The following is a 17,655-nucleotide window of genomic DNA, read 5'->3' as shown; positions in this document are numbered from 1 at the left end:
TATGTATCTTTTATTAATGTTTGACATAAATAAATTTGTTGATCGTCATTTGTCTTAGAGTTCCGTGTACCAAGGGAAATAATCCAAGATGGCGATCTCCCAGAATCGTCGATCTTTTCCTGAAAAAAACTTGAAATTTTCTATACCTGTGTATTTTACGCACCCCCCACTTTGGGTATTAAATTTCTGAAAAAAAAGTGCGCAAATTACATGGGTTTTTACGGTACTTAATGTCCTACAATCGTGTCATGTTACTATAATGTCCTTCCACCATTTACTATTGGTAACAACATTACTAAAATATCCAAGCTGATCATTACCTGTCATACACATAGATTCTTCTTCTTCATCAATTAATATGAAATAATGAGAAAATTCTCTCTATGCCTTGGAAAATTGACCTAATAATAAGCCCCATCATTCTCCATCACTCTTACATAATCATATGATCCTGTTCGCGGTATGTTCTGTGGTAAATAGGTAATGAAGATATCTGTATTCATAAAACATTAACGAGATAAATCAACAGCTCGGCTATGAATGTCAGCATGGATTGTCGACTCCTACCGAGAAACATACCCAGCTGTAGCTGTTTAGCTCGGCCTGATGGAATTCGTCTATAGCTATATAAAACATGTATTATAGGAGGCATACATTACAGCATTCTAACAAATGTCTCCTTCATAAAATAATGAAGAAATTTCTTCTATAAATTTGTAATCACCATGAAAATCACATTGAGGCGATGCGATGTATAAATGACCTGACGTCACAGTATGTATGGTTAATGCTGTCATTTTCTTTCATGTGCAGGTCCTAGTAATTTAATATTACATAAAACACACAAAAAACATAAAAAAAATACCCAGCAGTGACACTGATCTATTTACAAAAAGAAAACCTGTTGTGACTCTGTAAACCATCTGGTCACCATTATCCTATAGCTTTCATCATTACACTTCACTTTCGCCTTGGACAAACTGTACACACTTTTGGGTAAAGTAGACCTGTGGATGACTCGGGAACATGCCTGATATCAATAGAATTATTTGTTTTGTGTAAGCTTTTTGAAATATGTTTGACTATATATATGAAAGTGTTAATCAGAGATCTAGGACTATAGTTGCCCGTTATCACTGTACAATACTATACAGTATTGTTTACACAGGTTAACCAATAAAATTCTCTGTATCATGTATTGTTTACACAGGTTAACCAATAAAATTCTCTGTATCAGGTATTGTTTACACAGGTTAACCAATAAAATTCTCTGTATCATGTATTGTTTACACAGGTTAACCAATCAAATTCTCTGTATCATGTATTGTTTACACAGGTTAACCAATAAAATTCTCTGTATCATGTATTGTTTACACAGGTTAACCAATCAAATTCTCTGTATCATGTATTGTTTACACAGGTTAACCAATAAAATTCTCTGTATCATGTATTGTTTACACAGGTTAACCAATCAAATTCTCTGTATCATGTATTGTTTACACAGGTTAACCAATAAAATTCTCTGTATCATGTATTGTTTACACAGGTTAACCAATCAAATTCTCTGTATGTATTGTTTAAAACTTAAGAAAATGAGATTCCACGAGCCAAAAGCAAATAGCAATACTATCAGAAAAAATCATTTTTATGAAGCAAAGGGAAAACTATTGGCTTTCATTCCATGCCTCTATAGGTTTACAACTTTCCAATCAATTCAGAAAAAAAATGATGGAAATTACAACTGGGACCTGAATTGCTGAAGTTGAATCCGTGCACTACCTGGTGACCATATGTATAATTAAACACATTCCGTCTCTCACTGCTGCTGGGCTTCATAAGAGTGTGGAAGTACGTGGAAAACTTCCAGCCAAAACCTTCTTCTGCAGTGACAGACGTTTACGTAAACCGCAACAATTAAATAACCTTTAGTTCCATGTAGTATAATTTTTTTCCCACTTTAAACTTTAAATTGATTATGTACATGTATAATCTTGACATATGGTGACAGAACTTGTACAGACAGAAAAATATTTGTATCTGAAAACCTGGATCCTTTCATCCACTCAAAATCACACATTCTATACTTTAGCATCTGGAGAGGACGTTTTCACAGTTCTTTAGCCTGGTGTAATGAGGTTACATTGTACGTTTGTATTTCTGTCGTTCCCCCATAAACCACGGACACTATATTCACACTGACCAGACAGATGGGTAGGATGGACATCATTATACTGGTGTACAAGTGTAAATTACCTACCATGTCAAAAACCTTGGGTGACCTCCATCCACATCAGGGTGTAATAGGCTGGACAAAACCAGCTGACCATTGCTTGACCTCACAGTCAGAAATTGACCACAAGGTGAACACAGACACCACTTATTTGGATCTCAGACTCACGTTTCAGGTACAAAAGCTTGTTAATAGGTAACTCCAGGTAAAACCAATACAGGTACAATGTAACACCACAACTCAATCTACGACAGATGTTAATTACTGTGCAGTTTCTCACCTGCCTGAGGATAAATGGTCTACCAACCATTTTTATTTTTAGACTAACATATAAACTAATATCATTAAGTGTTAATTACCAGAACATCAGTACCATACCAAGTAATCTACATCACTAAGAAAACTGACATCTAATAAATCTTTCAGAATAGTGACCATCAACTTATGTCACCAAGTCTAGTGACTATTTCGACCTGACAGAAGATAACAAAGCTATGACATTCCAGAAGTCAATGATTATATATAGAAATCAAAAAGAACTTAAAAAAGAAAACAAAACCCAGAAAAGTGGAGATAAAATCAGCTTACTGTGTTTTACGTTTGAAATGTAATACAGAATTGATTTTGTCTCTTTATTTTAAGCTTCAAAGTTAAAACTCCTTACTGTGTTAAAAATCAATCAATAGTCATTATGTCATTTTTAGACTACTGATGGCCATTCATAGCCTTTGACTTGGCAACCAATCAAGATAATAATGGAGATAAAGAATTAGGTCGTATTCCAACCATATTAATAGCGCTCCTGAACCGCTCAGTTCTGCGGTATAGACAATTTTATACATACACTGTACAGATCCAAAATAAACAAACCTTGTTACATCACACAGCCACCACTAATGAATCACTATTCATTTGAAATTGGATACCTCTTTGAGAACCCATAAGTGTTGAGTAAATGAAAGCCAACTATATTTATTTCCACTGACAGACAATTAGCACTCGTTTTGGTATCCCTTGTTTGTTCTTTGTTTGTTGTTCTCGGCTCGCTGTCAGATTACAGAGAATATTTCATTAGCATGCAGACAAAAGGCGTTTTAATCATTCATTTTTCCCGTTAACTAGAACATCATCCTCGTCACCCTAAATAGGAGACATCTTTGTAATTAAATAACACAAACGCTCTGTCCACACAAATCTCTGAATTGAGAACTCTTTTTGCACATGTAATCAAATTTTGTCATTACCTATGTTTGTTTGTTGTTATTGATTTTTCTTCATTAAAGTAATAACAGCAAATTATTATCGCATAATTTGTAAGCCTAACACTGCCATCTCTATGTAATTATAAATAGATTTTCTGTACTTTAGCTATATAGGCCACAGGGAGTCTCTTAGTTCTTTGTCATATTTGGCAGCGAAACTGACAATGACATAAGCAGAATCCAATTTCACCATGGAAACAGACTTCACCATGGAAATGGAGGCCCCTGCTGAGCAAGACATCATTTAAAGTGAAGTTGTTAAAATGTAAGAATTAATCAATTTGTTCAAATATAAGAATCTCAATGATCTCCAACAAAAGCATCAGAATCATCTGATTAATTGTAAAAATAGAATCATTTTATCTACAATTTTAATTAGTTTTTCTTAAATTTGCAAGAAAATATTTTCAATAAAATAATTGAGGTAAGAACTTCATCATACAGAGCAGCTTTTCCCCCCCACATCCTCCTGATAAACTTGTAGGCCTACCCTTCCCTTCCATATATATTTGACAGACACATAATGGTTGTTTTAATTCAACCGTTTTACACTGTAACATAACATCTCTAGCAGTTTCTACACCAACAGTGGCACATGGCCATGTTTGTTAATGCAGTTGTGAAGGAAAACACACAAAACTATGTTAAACTTTACTACAGCATGCCCAGCGCATTTCAAACAACAGCATACAGGGAATTTATCAATGGAAGGGAAATTATCCCGAGAGAAACACACCCACACATTTGGCTGATCCCCAAAACTGCAAGTGTTCACCTGGTCAGGTACAACAGACCAGTAAGGGAATATCGTCAGGTTCTACAGAGTACAGACCAGTAAGGGAATATCGCCAGGTACTACAGAGTACAGACCAGTAAGGGAATATCGTCAGTACTACAGAGTACAGACCAGTAAGGTACTACAGAGTACAGACCAGGAAGGGAATATCGTCAGGTACTACAGAGGACAGACCAGTACGTAAGGCAATATCGTCAGGTTCTACAGAGTACAGACCAGTAAGTCAATATCGTCAGGTATTACAGAGTACAGACCAGTAAGGTACTACAGAGCACAGACCAGTAAGGAACTGTAAGGTACTACAGAGTACAGACCAGTAAGGAAATATCGTCAGGTACAACAGACCAGTAAAGGAATATCGTCATGGACAACAGACCAGTAAGGGAATATCGTCAGGAACTACAGACCAGTAAGGGAATATCGTCAGGCACAACAGAGTACAGACCAGTAAGGTACTACAGAGGACAGACCAGTAAGGGAATATCGTCAGGAACTACAGACCAGTAAGGGAATATCGTCAGTACTACAGAGTACAGACCAGTAAGGTACTGTAAGGTACCACAGGGTACAGACCAGTAAGGAACTACAGAGTACAGACCAGAAAGGGAATATCGTCAGGTACAACAGACCAGAAAGGGAATATCGTCAGGTACAACAGACCAGAAAGGGAATATCGTCAGGTACAACAGACCAGAAAGGGAATATCGTCAGGTACAACAGACCAGAAAGGGAATATCGTCAGGTACAACAGACCAGTAAAGGAATATCGTCATGGACAACAGACCAGTAAGGGAATATCGTCATGTACAACAGACCAGTAAGGGAATATCGTCATGTACAACAGACCAGTAAGGGAATATCGGCAGGTACTACAGAGTACAGACCAGTACGTAAGGGAGTATCGTCAGGGTCTACAGAGTACAGACCAGTAAGTGAATATCATCAGGTATTACAGAGTACAGACCAGTAAGGGAATATAATCAGGTACTACAGAGTACAGACCAGTACGTAAGGCAATATCGTCAGGTTCTACAGAGTACAGACCAGTAAGTGAATATCATCAGGTATTACAGAGTACAGACCAGTAAGGGACTACAGAGTACAGACCAGTAAGGGAATATTGTCAGGTACAACAGACCAGTAAGGGAATATCATCAGGTTCTACACAGTACAGACCAGTAAAGAACTACAGAGTACAGACCAGTAAGGGAATATCGTCAGGTACTACAGACCAGTAAGGGAATATCGTCAGGTACTACAGAGTACAGACCAGTACGTAAGGCAATATCGTCAGGTTCTACAGAGTACAGACCAGTAAGTGAATATCGTCAGGTATTACAGAGTACAGACCAGTAAGGGAATATCGTCAGGTAGTACAGAGTACAGATCAATATAAGGGAATACCTGTCATCCAGGTACGTCTTGATTGCTGTCCATTGTTTGTGCAGACAAAACCATGTGTCCTGATTACATATTTGGTCATCACTGGTTTACTTCCCTTAGATGCTGCTAAGCAACTATACTGTTGTTCATAGAACATCTGCCACAGAGCTTATTGTGGCTAATTTAATCACACAGAGATGATGTGCCTGCAGTGTTTAGATATTAGGACATATGTCTGCAACCCAGTTAGAGAGAAAAAAGGTCAGACCTGAAATGGTAATTCATCAATGATAAATGTTGGTTGTGACATGTTAGGGGTGTTCAGTCTCTGTTACAGCTGTGGTCACATGACCATGGCCACTAGTCAGGTACTAATGGGGCTTTTCTATAGTGCTAACACACTGAAATGTTACACGTTGGTTAAACTATTCTGACAACAGGCCAACCAGAGGTAATTTGTCAATTTAAACATTAGGCTCAAGGTAGCGATACTATTACTGTTATAGTGATGTACAAGGTAAGACAAATCTCTGAAATTCACTTTAAGTTTTAACACTGATCTGACATCGAGTTGTCATTTCCATGTAAAAGACATTTAAGGACAAACAAGATAATGGTTGTGGTTTTTATTTCAGCTCTCCGATGAAATAGTGTGAACTGAGGAAAAAATATTGTTTTGTTTTACAATAACTTTCATACTTAAACAATAAATGCTTGTCTTAAATAAAGGCAAGAAATGAGTGTGCATGGGTAGGTGCTTTGGAACTAACCTTAAAGTCGGTTACAGGAGACAAGAAATGTTTTTATTTGGCCTAATGACAATCAAAATGCCCTATAATTTATATCTCAGTATGGGTTTGGTTGGTACAGACTGTTCCCATTAATTACACTGTAATTGGTGCTTTACCAGATAATTAAATAACCTCGTCAACCTATCTCCTCTCAATTAAACTTAGGTGTGTCAGCACCCATTGTCAGCACATCAGGGTTGTTTATATTTAAATTACAAACATTATGAATTATGTTATTTTCTTAATCAATAAAATTTGATAGAATTTATGATACTGAGTAACGTGTCAATATGATACAGAAAAGATGTGTACCACCTCGTTATGTTTATAATAAAGCACTGTACCTTTTACGATACTTATGTAGGCCACGAAACATACAAATGAGTACCCAGAGATGTACCACCCTACAATCAGTTGGGACATCTGTCTGTCACAGGTACGTTCCACAGACATCTGTCTGTCACAGGTGCGTTCCACAGACATGAGTAGACATTTACTTAACACTAATGCTGTTGTAATTTGGACATCTCCAGAACAAAACCCCATTTACAAAAAAATGCAGGTGCATTGTGCGTTTGGTGTTCTGCTGGATGCACACAGAGCCCCCAGCGTGTTTGCTGCCACAGTATGTTTGGTGGGCCCAGAACTGATGCTGTCGGCACCCTGACGCTACGTAATGACTCCTTTTTACCCCGCTAAACATTTCTACCTCTCAGCAGTATGACAGAGGTCTCTACACTGATGTATAACACAGAACGGCTGTTGTAAGTTATAACCTTACCCACAATAGCAATCTTCCCTGTATATTATTGTTTGTGTCACAGACAACAGAATCAAATATACAAATCCAATTATAAAAGTAAAAGAAGTTCAACAACTCCTGAAATCTGGTTTCCATAAAGTATATTCTTCTTTAGCCTGGTTGCTGTCATGTTTCAGCCTGCTAAGCAGTGAAATGGATTTGAATATAACCTTTTAATACTTAAACACAAAACAAAAATAACCAGAAATAATGATGTAGTTACCATGTTTTATCTCCTTACAAGGAACTTTAATAAATAACAATTGTGCTTCCAAATGATATTTTTTTCTGTCTTGTTTAATTATTTTTGTTTTGTTTTCTTCATTAAGCAGGAACTAATCTGCGGATGAAGATATTAAGGAGAAGTAACTGCTGACAGGTGGAGCCACCTGTCTTCTGTTAGCAGTGCCCCCTGATCGCCTATCATTGACAGCCAATCACAGGGGGGTTGACTTGGTGCTCCTGACATAAGCTCCATCTCATCACTTCACGCCAAATCCCATAGGTCAAAAGATAAGGCCATTCCCAACTTATCAACATCCCTCAACAATTTAGACAATATCCTAGGTAACGACCCAATGTTGACCTCTGGCATCTCACACAATGGTACTGCCAGTGCCACTTACGGCCATTGTACTAGAGATTCAGACAAAAGCCTATGCAACAGGAAGTGGTGACCTATGACCTTTATCACCATGGTGATACGAAGGCATTGTAGTCTGGATAGAGGTTCAGCCAGCATACAGATAAACTTCTACCTACTATCAAACATCCCTCAAATACTTGGACAGTATCATGTTTCAGGGCCAAGCTGACCTCTGACCTATCGCCTAGATGAACACAGCTGAGGTTTTTCAGCTTGGTTGAATGTCAAATTAACACAGAGTTGAGGTAGATAGCACCAGAAATTGGTGAAGAGTTCCTTCCAATAAATCCTTACTCAAGACATCATTATCTGTACACCAATATGGAGACATCAGCCTCATGTCAGTCATATAGGCTTTTGGAAGAAATGCAACATTTGGAAACAGAATCAGCGTGATAGGATTAAGAAAGATGTAGATCCCACTTGCGTGCAGCCATCCAGATCGGACAGGGTGAAGTAAAAGCTATTACGTTGTCTGGCACAACAATTACGACAGCGTTCCTGATTCCTTGCAGCGCCATGTTGGTTCGACCAGAGCTCAGGAAGTGCACATCCTTGTCAGCGACATGCTTCATTACAATTGTCAGCCTTTAACAGCAGCAGATCACTGCAAGATCTGTCCGACCTAGGCCCATTTATTGAGCTAGAGAAGGGCAGATAATGGAGAAAATAATGCACCATTAAATAACGCCGTTAAACCTGTATAATCTTTATTCACACAGACAGTAGCTGCTCTTTTGTATATAATCACCAGGCTTCTTTTAGGCCCACAATGATGTATATCAACCTGTTAAAAAACATCGTAATTCTTATCCTTGTTATGTAATATAGTCTTTTGTTTTCAATTCTTCCCTGAATGTAAACTAAACAAGAGGCTTCAGAGGCCTGCATCACTATCCTGTTTAATATCTGAACTCTGGAAAGACAGGCTAATTTTCTACTCCAATACAAATTCTAGCCTATGCTTACAAGATTTATCGTGACCCTCAATTGACATCAAGATATGGATCAGACTGCATATTCGTAGCATATAAAACAGGTTTTCAGAAGAAGATTTGAAAGCTTTATAAATATCAACTTTTCAACAACAATTTATACAGAAATATTTTTTCAAGTTTTGATTTGTATGGTACAGAGATATCCCTAAACTGACCGAGCTAGGGACGCTGGGAAGTTAATGAACTGGGATGACCCCTTCTACTGTCGGAGAGTTCAGAGCTGGACTGGTCCTTAACTTACAAACATCAACATGACCATCACCTTATATTCTGGTCCTTAACTTACAAACATCGACATTACCAACACCTTATATTCTGGTCCTTAACTTACAAACATCAACATGACTAACCCCTTATATTCTGGTCCTAAACTTATCAACATCAACATGACCATCACCTTATATTCTGGTCCTAAACTTACAAACATAGACATGATCAACCCCTTATATTCTGGTCCTAAACTTACAAACATCGACATGACCAACACCTTATATTCTGGTTCTAAACTTACAAACATCGACATGACCAACACCTTATATTCTGGTTCTAAACTTACAAACATCGACATGACCAACACCTTATATTCTGGTTCTAAACTTACAAACATCGACATGACCAACACCTTATATTCTGGTTCTAAACTTACAAACATCGACATGACCAACACCTTATATTCTGGTCCTAAACTTACAAACATAGACATGATCAACACCTTATATTCTGGTCCTAAACTTACAAACATCGATATGACCAACACCTTATATTCTGGTCCTAAACTTATCAACATCAACATTACCAACACCTTATATTCTGGTCCTAAACTTACAACCATCGATATGACCAACACCTTATATTCTGGTCCTAAACTTAAAAACATCAACATGACCAACACCTTATATTCTGGTCCCAAACTTACAAACATCAACATGACCAACACCTTATATTCTGGTCCTAAACTTACAAACACCAACATGACCAACACCTTATATTCTGGTCCTTAACTTACAAACATCAACATGACCAACACCTTATATTCTTGTCCTTAACTTACAAACATAGAAATGATCAACACCTTATATTCTGGTCCTTAACTTACAAACATCGACATGACCAACACCTTATATTCTGGTCCTTAACTTACAAACATCAACATGACCAACACCTTATATTCTGGTCCTAAACTTACAAACATTGACATGACCAACACCTTATATTCTGGTCCTTAACTTACAAACATCGACATGACCAACACCTTATATTCTGGTTCTAAACTTACAAACATCGACATGACCAACACCTTATATTCTGGTCCTAAACTTACAAACATCAACATGACCAACACCTTATAATACAGATCCCGTCTATAGGTAGAATTTTGTAATTAAATTAGTCACAGACTATATTCCATACACTACTCCAGTTACCCTAGTAATCACATGAACACTTATAGAGGTTTAATGTACTAAAACGGACCTGGAGAAGAAACAGTCAATAAAAAATACACAAAAAGGCTTCATCGTTCATCACAATTTTTTTTTCTTTTGAATAATTCCTCACTTCTTGTTGAAACAACGTTTACTACCCCCTTGAAGACATGTCACCGTGTATAATTATTATGTGAGCATCACGTTTACCAGCCAGACACATCAAACTGCTTCCAGTGTCAACTCTTGAGATGCAGTCGTCCTGAATTACTCTTTTTTAACACCACTTTTGACAGAAAAATATGAATGGCCGGAATTGGTATGATTCACCAGCTTTGAGAGGACTCTGTCAGTGACTCAGTGTCCTACAGAGGTCGGCTGTTACAAGTGGGCGTGTCCGACTGGCTGAGGAAAGGGAGGGGGAGGGGAAGCAACATATTAAAACTTTCCTGATTTCAGTCATTCAATTACGCAGTAATTACAATTTAAATCCCAACATGGAGAAATGTGCAATTTTCATTAAAACGGTGTCTGATCTTAGAACAGTGTGGAATTCTGCCACCTTATCAATTAAGTCTTTTCCCCTCGCAGGATGTCTCCAAAAGTTAAGATCAGAAGATCCTATCTACTCCAGCATCAATTTGTAAATGAATATTTAATCGTATTAGCCATACATATTAACAGAGGTGGCATGTGTTGATGCAGTTTTAAGAATCACTGTTCTCTAATCAACCACCAAGGACCCACACAAGGGCTATGTATCGTGGAGATATGCATCATGTGTGGGAATTTAATGTCTATTTGGACTAAAATTTAATATTTCTTTACACAAGGTTATACACTTGTATATATATCTTTTGATTTACATTAGAACACATACTATATACTGTATTATAAGCTATCATAAGAGATGTCTTGTCATCAAAAAACAAGTATCATTGGAAACCAGCTATCATAAGATACAGCTCTACCAGAAATAATTTTCACCCCAGTCACCTCCATAACGAGGCCAAATTGACCATGACAAGAAACACTAGTACAAGTTCTCTTTCGATCTGTGCACCAGAACATTATTATTCACACTTATTCATAAAGGTTAGATATCTACAGGATTGTCGTTGTTTTCACATTCATGAAACTCATGACAGGTGTTTTTTATTGAAAGGTAATATCTTAGGTCAGATTGTCTCTATCAACAGGTGGTCTTTGTTGAAAGGTACTAGCTTAGTTCAAGTGGTCTCTATTGACAGGTGGTCTTTATATTGTATATTTAACCATTTAGATAAGATAACGTTAAATGATATTCAATCGATGAATTAAAGCAGGACATGACAATAAGTCTGTAACTATAATGGACTGTGATATTAGACGTCCCCAGAATAAAGTGAGCAGACACTAGCCACGTCACAATGCAGTGGAAATATAGAAAGCTATCAAAATATGGATCAATATGTTGATTCCTTTGTGTGGTAATGGAAGAAGATTCATGTATTGCAGGTTACGGACTGATGAATCATGCCAGGCATCAGAGAAACAAAGCCCGAATCCACACCACAGAACAAAGCTAGTTCTGCATAAATCATCCTTACAGTTAGCCAGGCATGAACAGAAGGATGGACATTAATCAAATCAAAATGTTGTCATAACACAGTAAACAGGTTTTTTGGCTTAGCACCCCAATCAGAAATATATTGAACTGTATCCATTATATTTTATTATATAAAAAGTTTATCCTGTCTAGAATGAACACACTGTAAAACCTGTCTAAAGTGAACATTAATATTTCTATGTATATAAGGCGTTTTTTTTTCAAATTAACAGGTCAATTTACATAAATAAAATTTGAAAGTTTTCTCCCTTTAAGGACAACTCTCAAGATCATGATTCATATCTCAGGCCCCAGAATCCCTGAGGCTCCCCTACCCCCATATAAAAAGGACGCTACTGTTTTATGAAAACCTGGAGTAGAACTCTCTAGTGTTTTGCCTGTAGTGGGACAAGGTTCCTTAAGTTAAGAAATGCTTGTGAAACATGGACCAGATACTGACAGGCCTGGAGCACATGTTTTACAAAGTGAATCATAAACATCCGGGTACATCAATTGTAATGACAATAATTAGTCTATGTATGTTGAATAATATATGTTCTTAGGAACTGTTGGACTGATTGGTGTGTAGGATATGTGTATTATATATACTGTAAAATACCGCAGAGTAATTTCATATTTAGGTAGGGCTCATCTCAAATATTGTACACTGTATATTGTTATCATTATTTTTATAAAAATGTATACACTTGTTATTTGGATCATGTTGAAAGGTCTGGTCGATACAATTTTCTGTAACAATACAGGACTTAAGGACTTACTCAGGACTTTATCCTTTACTTTGAAACTTGATCTGCAATTGGCTTAATTTTGAAACTAGACTTGACATTAATTGGCTTAATTTTGAAACTAGACTTGACATTAATTGTTAGTTGGCTTAATTTTAAAACTGGACTTGACATTAGTTGGCTTAATTTTAAAACTAGACTTAATTGACATTAGTTGGCTTAATTTTGAAACTAGACTTGACATTAATTGGCTTAATTTTAAAACTAGACTTGACATTGGCTTAATTTACAGATCACTGTATCTATATAGACAACTGAATCAATAAAATGAATCTTTTTGTAATTCAAACTTTGACAAAATTAAATAATTAACAGAATCGCACACACTCATGAATTAAATTCACGAAGATTTAAACACTGATTATTGGTTATCCTGCGTCAATATATCGGATCTAATTCTGTCTTGCTTTCAATTACGCATGGACTATAAATAGATTATTTATGTTGCGTTTTCTTCTGATTAATCTCATTTTCAGTTAACTTCAAACCAACATCAAAGAATCTGCAACAAATCCAAATATCTCTGAAACAAAGCTGATTATTGTATCTTGTATCTTGAGTATTAAGCAATCAACGTTTATACTGGATTGTAGGAGTACAGCATTATATAGAGCAGAATCAGATTTCCTTACCAATACCTGTTTTATTTCAATGAGTTGGTCGAACAAATTGAAACACCAGTGAACACACTGAAAACTCTTCCAATCACTTTGAGTATGACTGCTATTCTCTAGAAACAAGGAATATTTTATTATATTAATGTTATGTTTAGACTGCAACAAAAACTTTTCAACTCAAAGCTTCATGAACAAATGGATGTATTGCTTGGCGAGCAATCCATAGGTTACAGATTTTAACTCATTCACCCCTGAAGACACATTTGAACTCTTCCAATTCAAAGGTTGGAATAGTTCATTATGAAATTTCAGGGGTGAATGAGTTGATTGTACATTGGATTACTGTTGCCTTCTAGCTTTGAGCTAGAGGGAATTTCCCTTTAGCTCAGTGGTAGAGCGTCGGACTAGGAACCTAGGGATCACGGGTTCAAACCCCAGTGGAACCACACTATTCTCTTTCCTGTTACACATATTACCCCTCCTTCGGACAAGCTTTGGTATCAAAAATGAACAAAGGTCCCACTTGATACATTCAAAGAGGTACTCACATACAAGTTTTGGTAGTTGTAGGTGACAGAGTATACGACCCTGATGAGTTGATTCATGATAAACCAAGGGCCATAGCTTTACATATATAGCAGGGGACAGGACTACTCCTATAACATAAGAGGCCGCTGGTCAGCCTTTTTTCTATCGGATAAGATTATGCTGACTGCGACCTCTTATTTCTTCCGCCCGAAAATCCGGACGGAACAAAATCGGCTTCAAAAACTCACTTAAGTCGTTAACAGTTCATGACAACGATGTCTACTCACAGTTCATATAATACAGATCCCATATTTATGCCACAGACACAAATATATAATATATTAAGGAATAGAACACTCAAAATACATGTCCATGTTGTTATAGCACTTCTCTGACCTACTTTTAAAACATGGCTTCCTGGGTTAAAACAAAACAGCAGGGGGGATTTCAACGAAATGATACAGTGTTTGTTTGTATTCCGCTTGTAGAACATTACATGTAATTCATTTTTTATTAACCAGAATTCACAGCAACTATTGTCTGCTTCACTTCGAAAGAGGAAAAACTTATTATTTATGTCTTTGACACGAAATTCTTCTCATTTAATCATGGATTTATGGAAAGGAATATTTATATGACCCTGTACATTTAAATGTATGTAAATGCAATATACTTTTGCTAAATCCGAACTTTGAAAATTTGATCATCAGCAACGGGAAAATCAGCTGTGGCTTGTCAAAAGTATCTCGCCGTGTTAAACCTCTAACATTGTCGGGGTATAGGGACAGGACACCATTTCAATATGTGACTCTGTAATCCTGAGATGTACTTAATTGTAAAATTTATCCTTTTTTTATGAGAGTATATGAGATTTATGTCGGACAATGTGACGGGTGATAAAGGTGGCGCTAATTTACGTTTTTAGTACAACACACATCATCAAAAGCAAAAATTGTATATGACGCAGAAACCTTGACTTTTAACAAATTGATCAATTTTGTGGACTCAAAGAATTAAAAGTACCTGTCCATGATGTTTCAAAATTATTAATTTAAAAGTAGCAGTTTCTGTAGGTAACCTCTGTATGTATGTGGTGAGATACTATTTGTAAAGTTGACAGAATCAGTTACATTGTAAGTAAACCAGCCCTCCCAGTGATGGGGGGGTCACATTTTGGTGAAATAATTCATCAGCTATAAAATCAGTCTGAACCAAATGTAATGTAAACAAGTGTGCCCTGTCCACTCTCATGAGAAGGAATCTTTCCAGCATCTGAAGCCTGAATGTTGACAAGTTTCCTTGGGAGGGGGTTGGGGGCAGGGAGTCAGGGACGGGGGGGGGGGGAACAACATAATAATATCTACAGTCCCCAGCTCCCCTTCTCCATATCTGGTATCAGTAAGTCCCAAACAACTCATATAAACATTTAAAATAAAACACATCCTTCACTGTCAAATGGAATATATTTCAGTGCCATTTTGATAAGGATTAAATATATCATGCATGTCCCAATTTATTGCGTATGGTAAACATTTATTCATTAAAAGTACACACAGATATAGAATTTTCATCTATTTTTTTAGTGCAAAATTTCCTTTTTTTGATTAAAATTGTGAAAGTGTTATTACTTCTAAGCATAAAGAAGCCTACTTCTTCAGCGAACATTCAGTGCAAAAAGCCTATAACATGTACAAAAAACTTTTATAACATCAAATGTTGGCCCTGCGTTTCTCCCCCTCCCGGAGGTGTTGAGTGGCGGAGAAGTGGGGGTGCTTGGCTGTCAGATAACCCTTACACTGTATGTCTGGGTTAAAAGAAAAATTCAAAACTGTGAATTCCGTGTAGTAAAAGTATGTGACACTTCAACAAAACAGTCTATCACCCGAGACTACATATCCCTCTCATAGTTCTGTACAAACCCCCCACAACCACCAGAATTTCTGTTTCTCCAGCTCATTAAAAATGTCTTGACAGAAAACCCCAAGTAGATGTTCTAACTGAGGTAGACACTGTTCTCATTTGTCAAAAGATAATTGGATGGTGATTAAAATGTTGATAGCATATGGTCGTAAACATCATATGTAGCTAGCTTTCTTTGTTCATAAGCTGTGTCTGTAGAGTAAAACATATCTCTGTGAGTGGCATCTGTGTCAGAAGGTGCCACGATTTATAGGACCCTGGTATGTGTTAACAATTCTAGCCGCAAAGATTCACTTGAAATCACCTAACAAATGGAATAAACATGCTACAATCTTAAAAGGAGGAAAGTCAACCCCCACAACGAAGCATAGCAAGACGTCTTCTACAAACTACAATCAAATTTAAACTCAGAAATTTTTCAAAGACAAAAAATTATAAATGTTGCTAGCTGGGTTTTTTTCAGTGTTGTTGTATATGGCTGTCATGAAATGTGCTCCGTCTTTTGCACACAAGAATTTCTATTGCTTCGGCAGGCATTTAAGTGTTCTGGGGCTTCAATTAAATAGCAATATCGGCGACCTCATTGGCTGAACATCATTAGATTTTTTTGTTCTTTCGACCACAATGACAATTTAGACATTATAAATACTAAAAATCTTTTTCATCTTTTCAGGTAGAGTTGGGGGTAAAATGAGTTCTGGGTTCGTCACAAAGTTTGACCGTATTCTTTTTATACAGGAGGGATATATCCTTCCAATACCACACTCGTAGCCACTACTGTGACCGGTGGTGTAGTCCCAAACTAGTGGCCACTACTTTGACCGGTGGTGTAGTCCCAAACTAGTGGCCACTACTGTGGCCAGTGGTGTAGTCCCAAACTAGTGGCCACTACTGTGACCGGTTGTGTCGTCCCAAACTAGTGGCCACTACTGTGACAGGTGGTGTAGCCCCAAACTAGTGGCCACTACTGTGACCGGTGGAGTAGTCCCAAACTAGTGGCCACTACTGTGACTCGTGGTGTAGTCCCAAACTAGTGGCCACTACTGTGGCCAGTGGTGTAGTCCCAAACTAGTGGCCACTACTTTGACCGGTGGTGTAGTCCCAAACTAGTGGCCACTTCTGTGACCGGTGGTGTAGTCCCAAACTAGTGGGCACTACTGTGACCGGTGGTGTAGTCCCAAACTAGGGGCCACTACTGTGACTAGTGGTGTAGTCCCAAACTAGTGGCCACTACTTTGACCGGTGGTGTAGTCCCAAACTAGTGGCCACTACTTTGACCGGTGGTGTAGTCCCAAACTAGTGGCCACTTCTGTGACCGGTGGTGTAGTCCCAAACTAGTGGCCACTACTGTGACTAGGGGTGTAGTCCCAAACTAGTGGCCACTACTGTGGCCAGTGGTGTAGTCCCAAACTAGTGGCCACTACTGTGGCCAGTGGTGTAGTCCCAAACTAGTGGCCACTACTTTGACCGGTGGTGTAGTCCCAAACTAGTGGCCACTACTGTGGCCAGTGGTGTAGTCCCAAACTAGTGGCCACTACTGTGACCAGTGGTGTAGTCCCAAACTAGTGGCCACTACTGTGGAAAAGTAAAATTTAGCCAATGTATCAAATGTGAAGTTTCACTGATGCCACACTAGTATCCATCATTGTGGAAAAGTGTAACTATTAACTGATTTATTAAGTATCAGTTGTACATTTCCACATTAGAATCCACAGCTACAATTAAGTGGAGAGTTCCTTGATCCACACTAGTTCCTGACATTGTAATAAAGTGTAAAGTTCCACCGAAGCCACATACTAAGTATCCACAGCTGCAGTTAAGTAAAGGGTCCCTTGATGCCACACTAAAATCCACAAGTATAGTT

At 37.6% G+C, this 17,655-nt stretch overlaps 2 protein-coding genes across 6 annotated transcripts in view; one reads left to right on the top strand and one right to left on the bottom strand.

Annotated features, from left to right (window-relative positions):
* The window catches only part of LOC110450747 (tyrosine-protein phosphatase Lar-like), a 277,405-nt gene that overhangs the window by 202,092 nt on the left and 57,658 nt on the right, over positions 1–17,655 (bottom strand). The window lies entirely within an intron of this gene.
* Positions 9,250–9,909, top strand: LOC110450722 (uncharacterized protein slr1851-like). The gene has a single exon (XM_021498396.1). The coding sequence runs from the start codon at positions 9,250–9,252 to the stop codon at positions 9,907–9,909; it is 660 nt and encodes a 219-aa protein (XP_021354071.1).

This window comes from Mizuhopecten yessoensis, unplaced genomic scaffold (assembly GCF_002113885.1).
Source record: "Mizuhopecten yessoensis strain PY_sf001 unplaced genomic scaffold, ASM211388v2 scaffold549, whole genome shotgun sequence".
Taxonomy (NCBI): Eukaryota; Metazoa; Mollusca; class Bivalvia; order Pectinida; family Pectinidae; genus Mizuhopecten; species Mizuhopecten yessoensis.
This window is presented reverse-complemented; position numbering and strand designations above follow the sequence as displayed.

Excerpts from the sequence above, each read along its gene's own strand:
- LOC110450722 (XM_021498396.1), top strand. The coding sequence starts at position 9,250 with ATGACTAACCCCTTATATTCTGGTCCTAAACTTATCAACATCAACATG.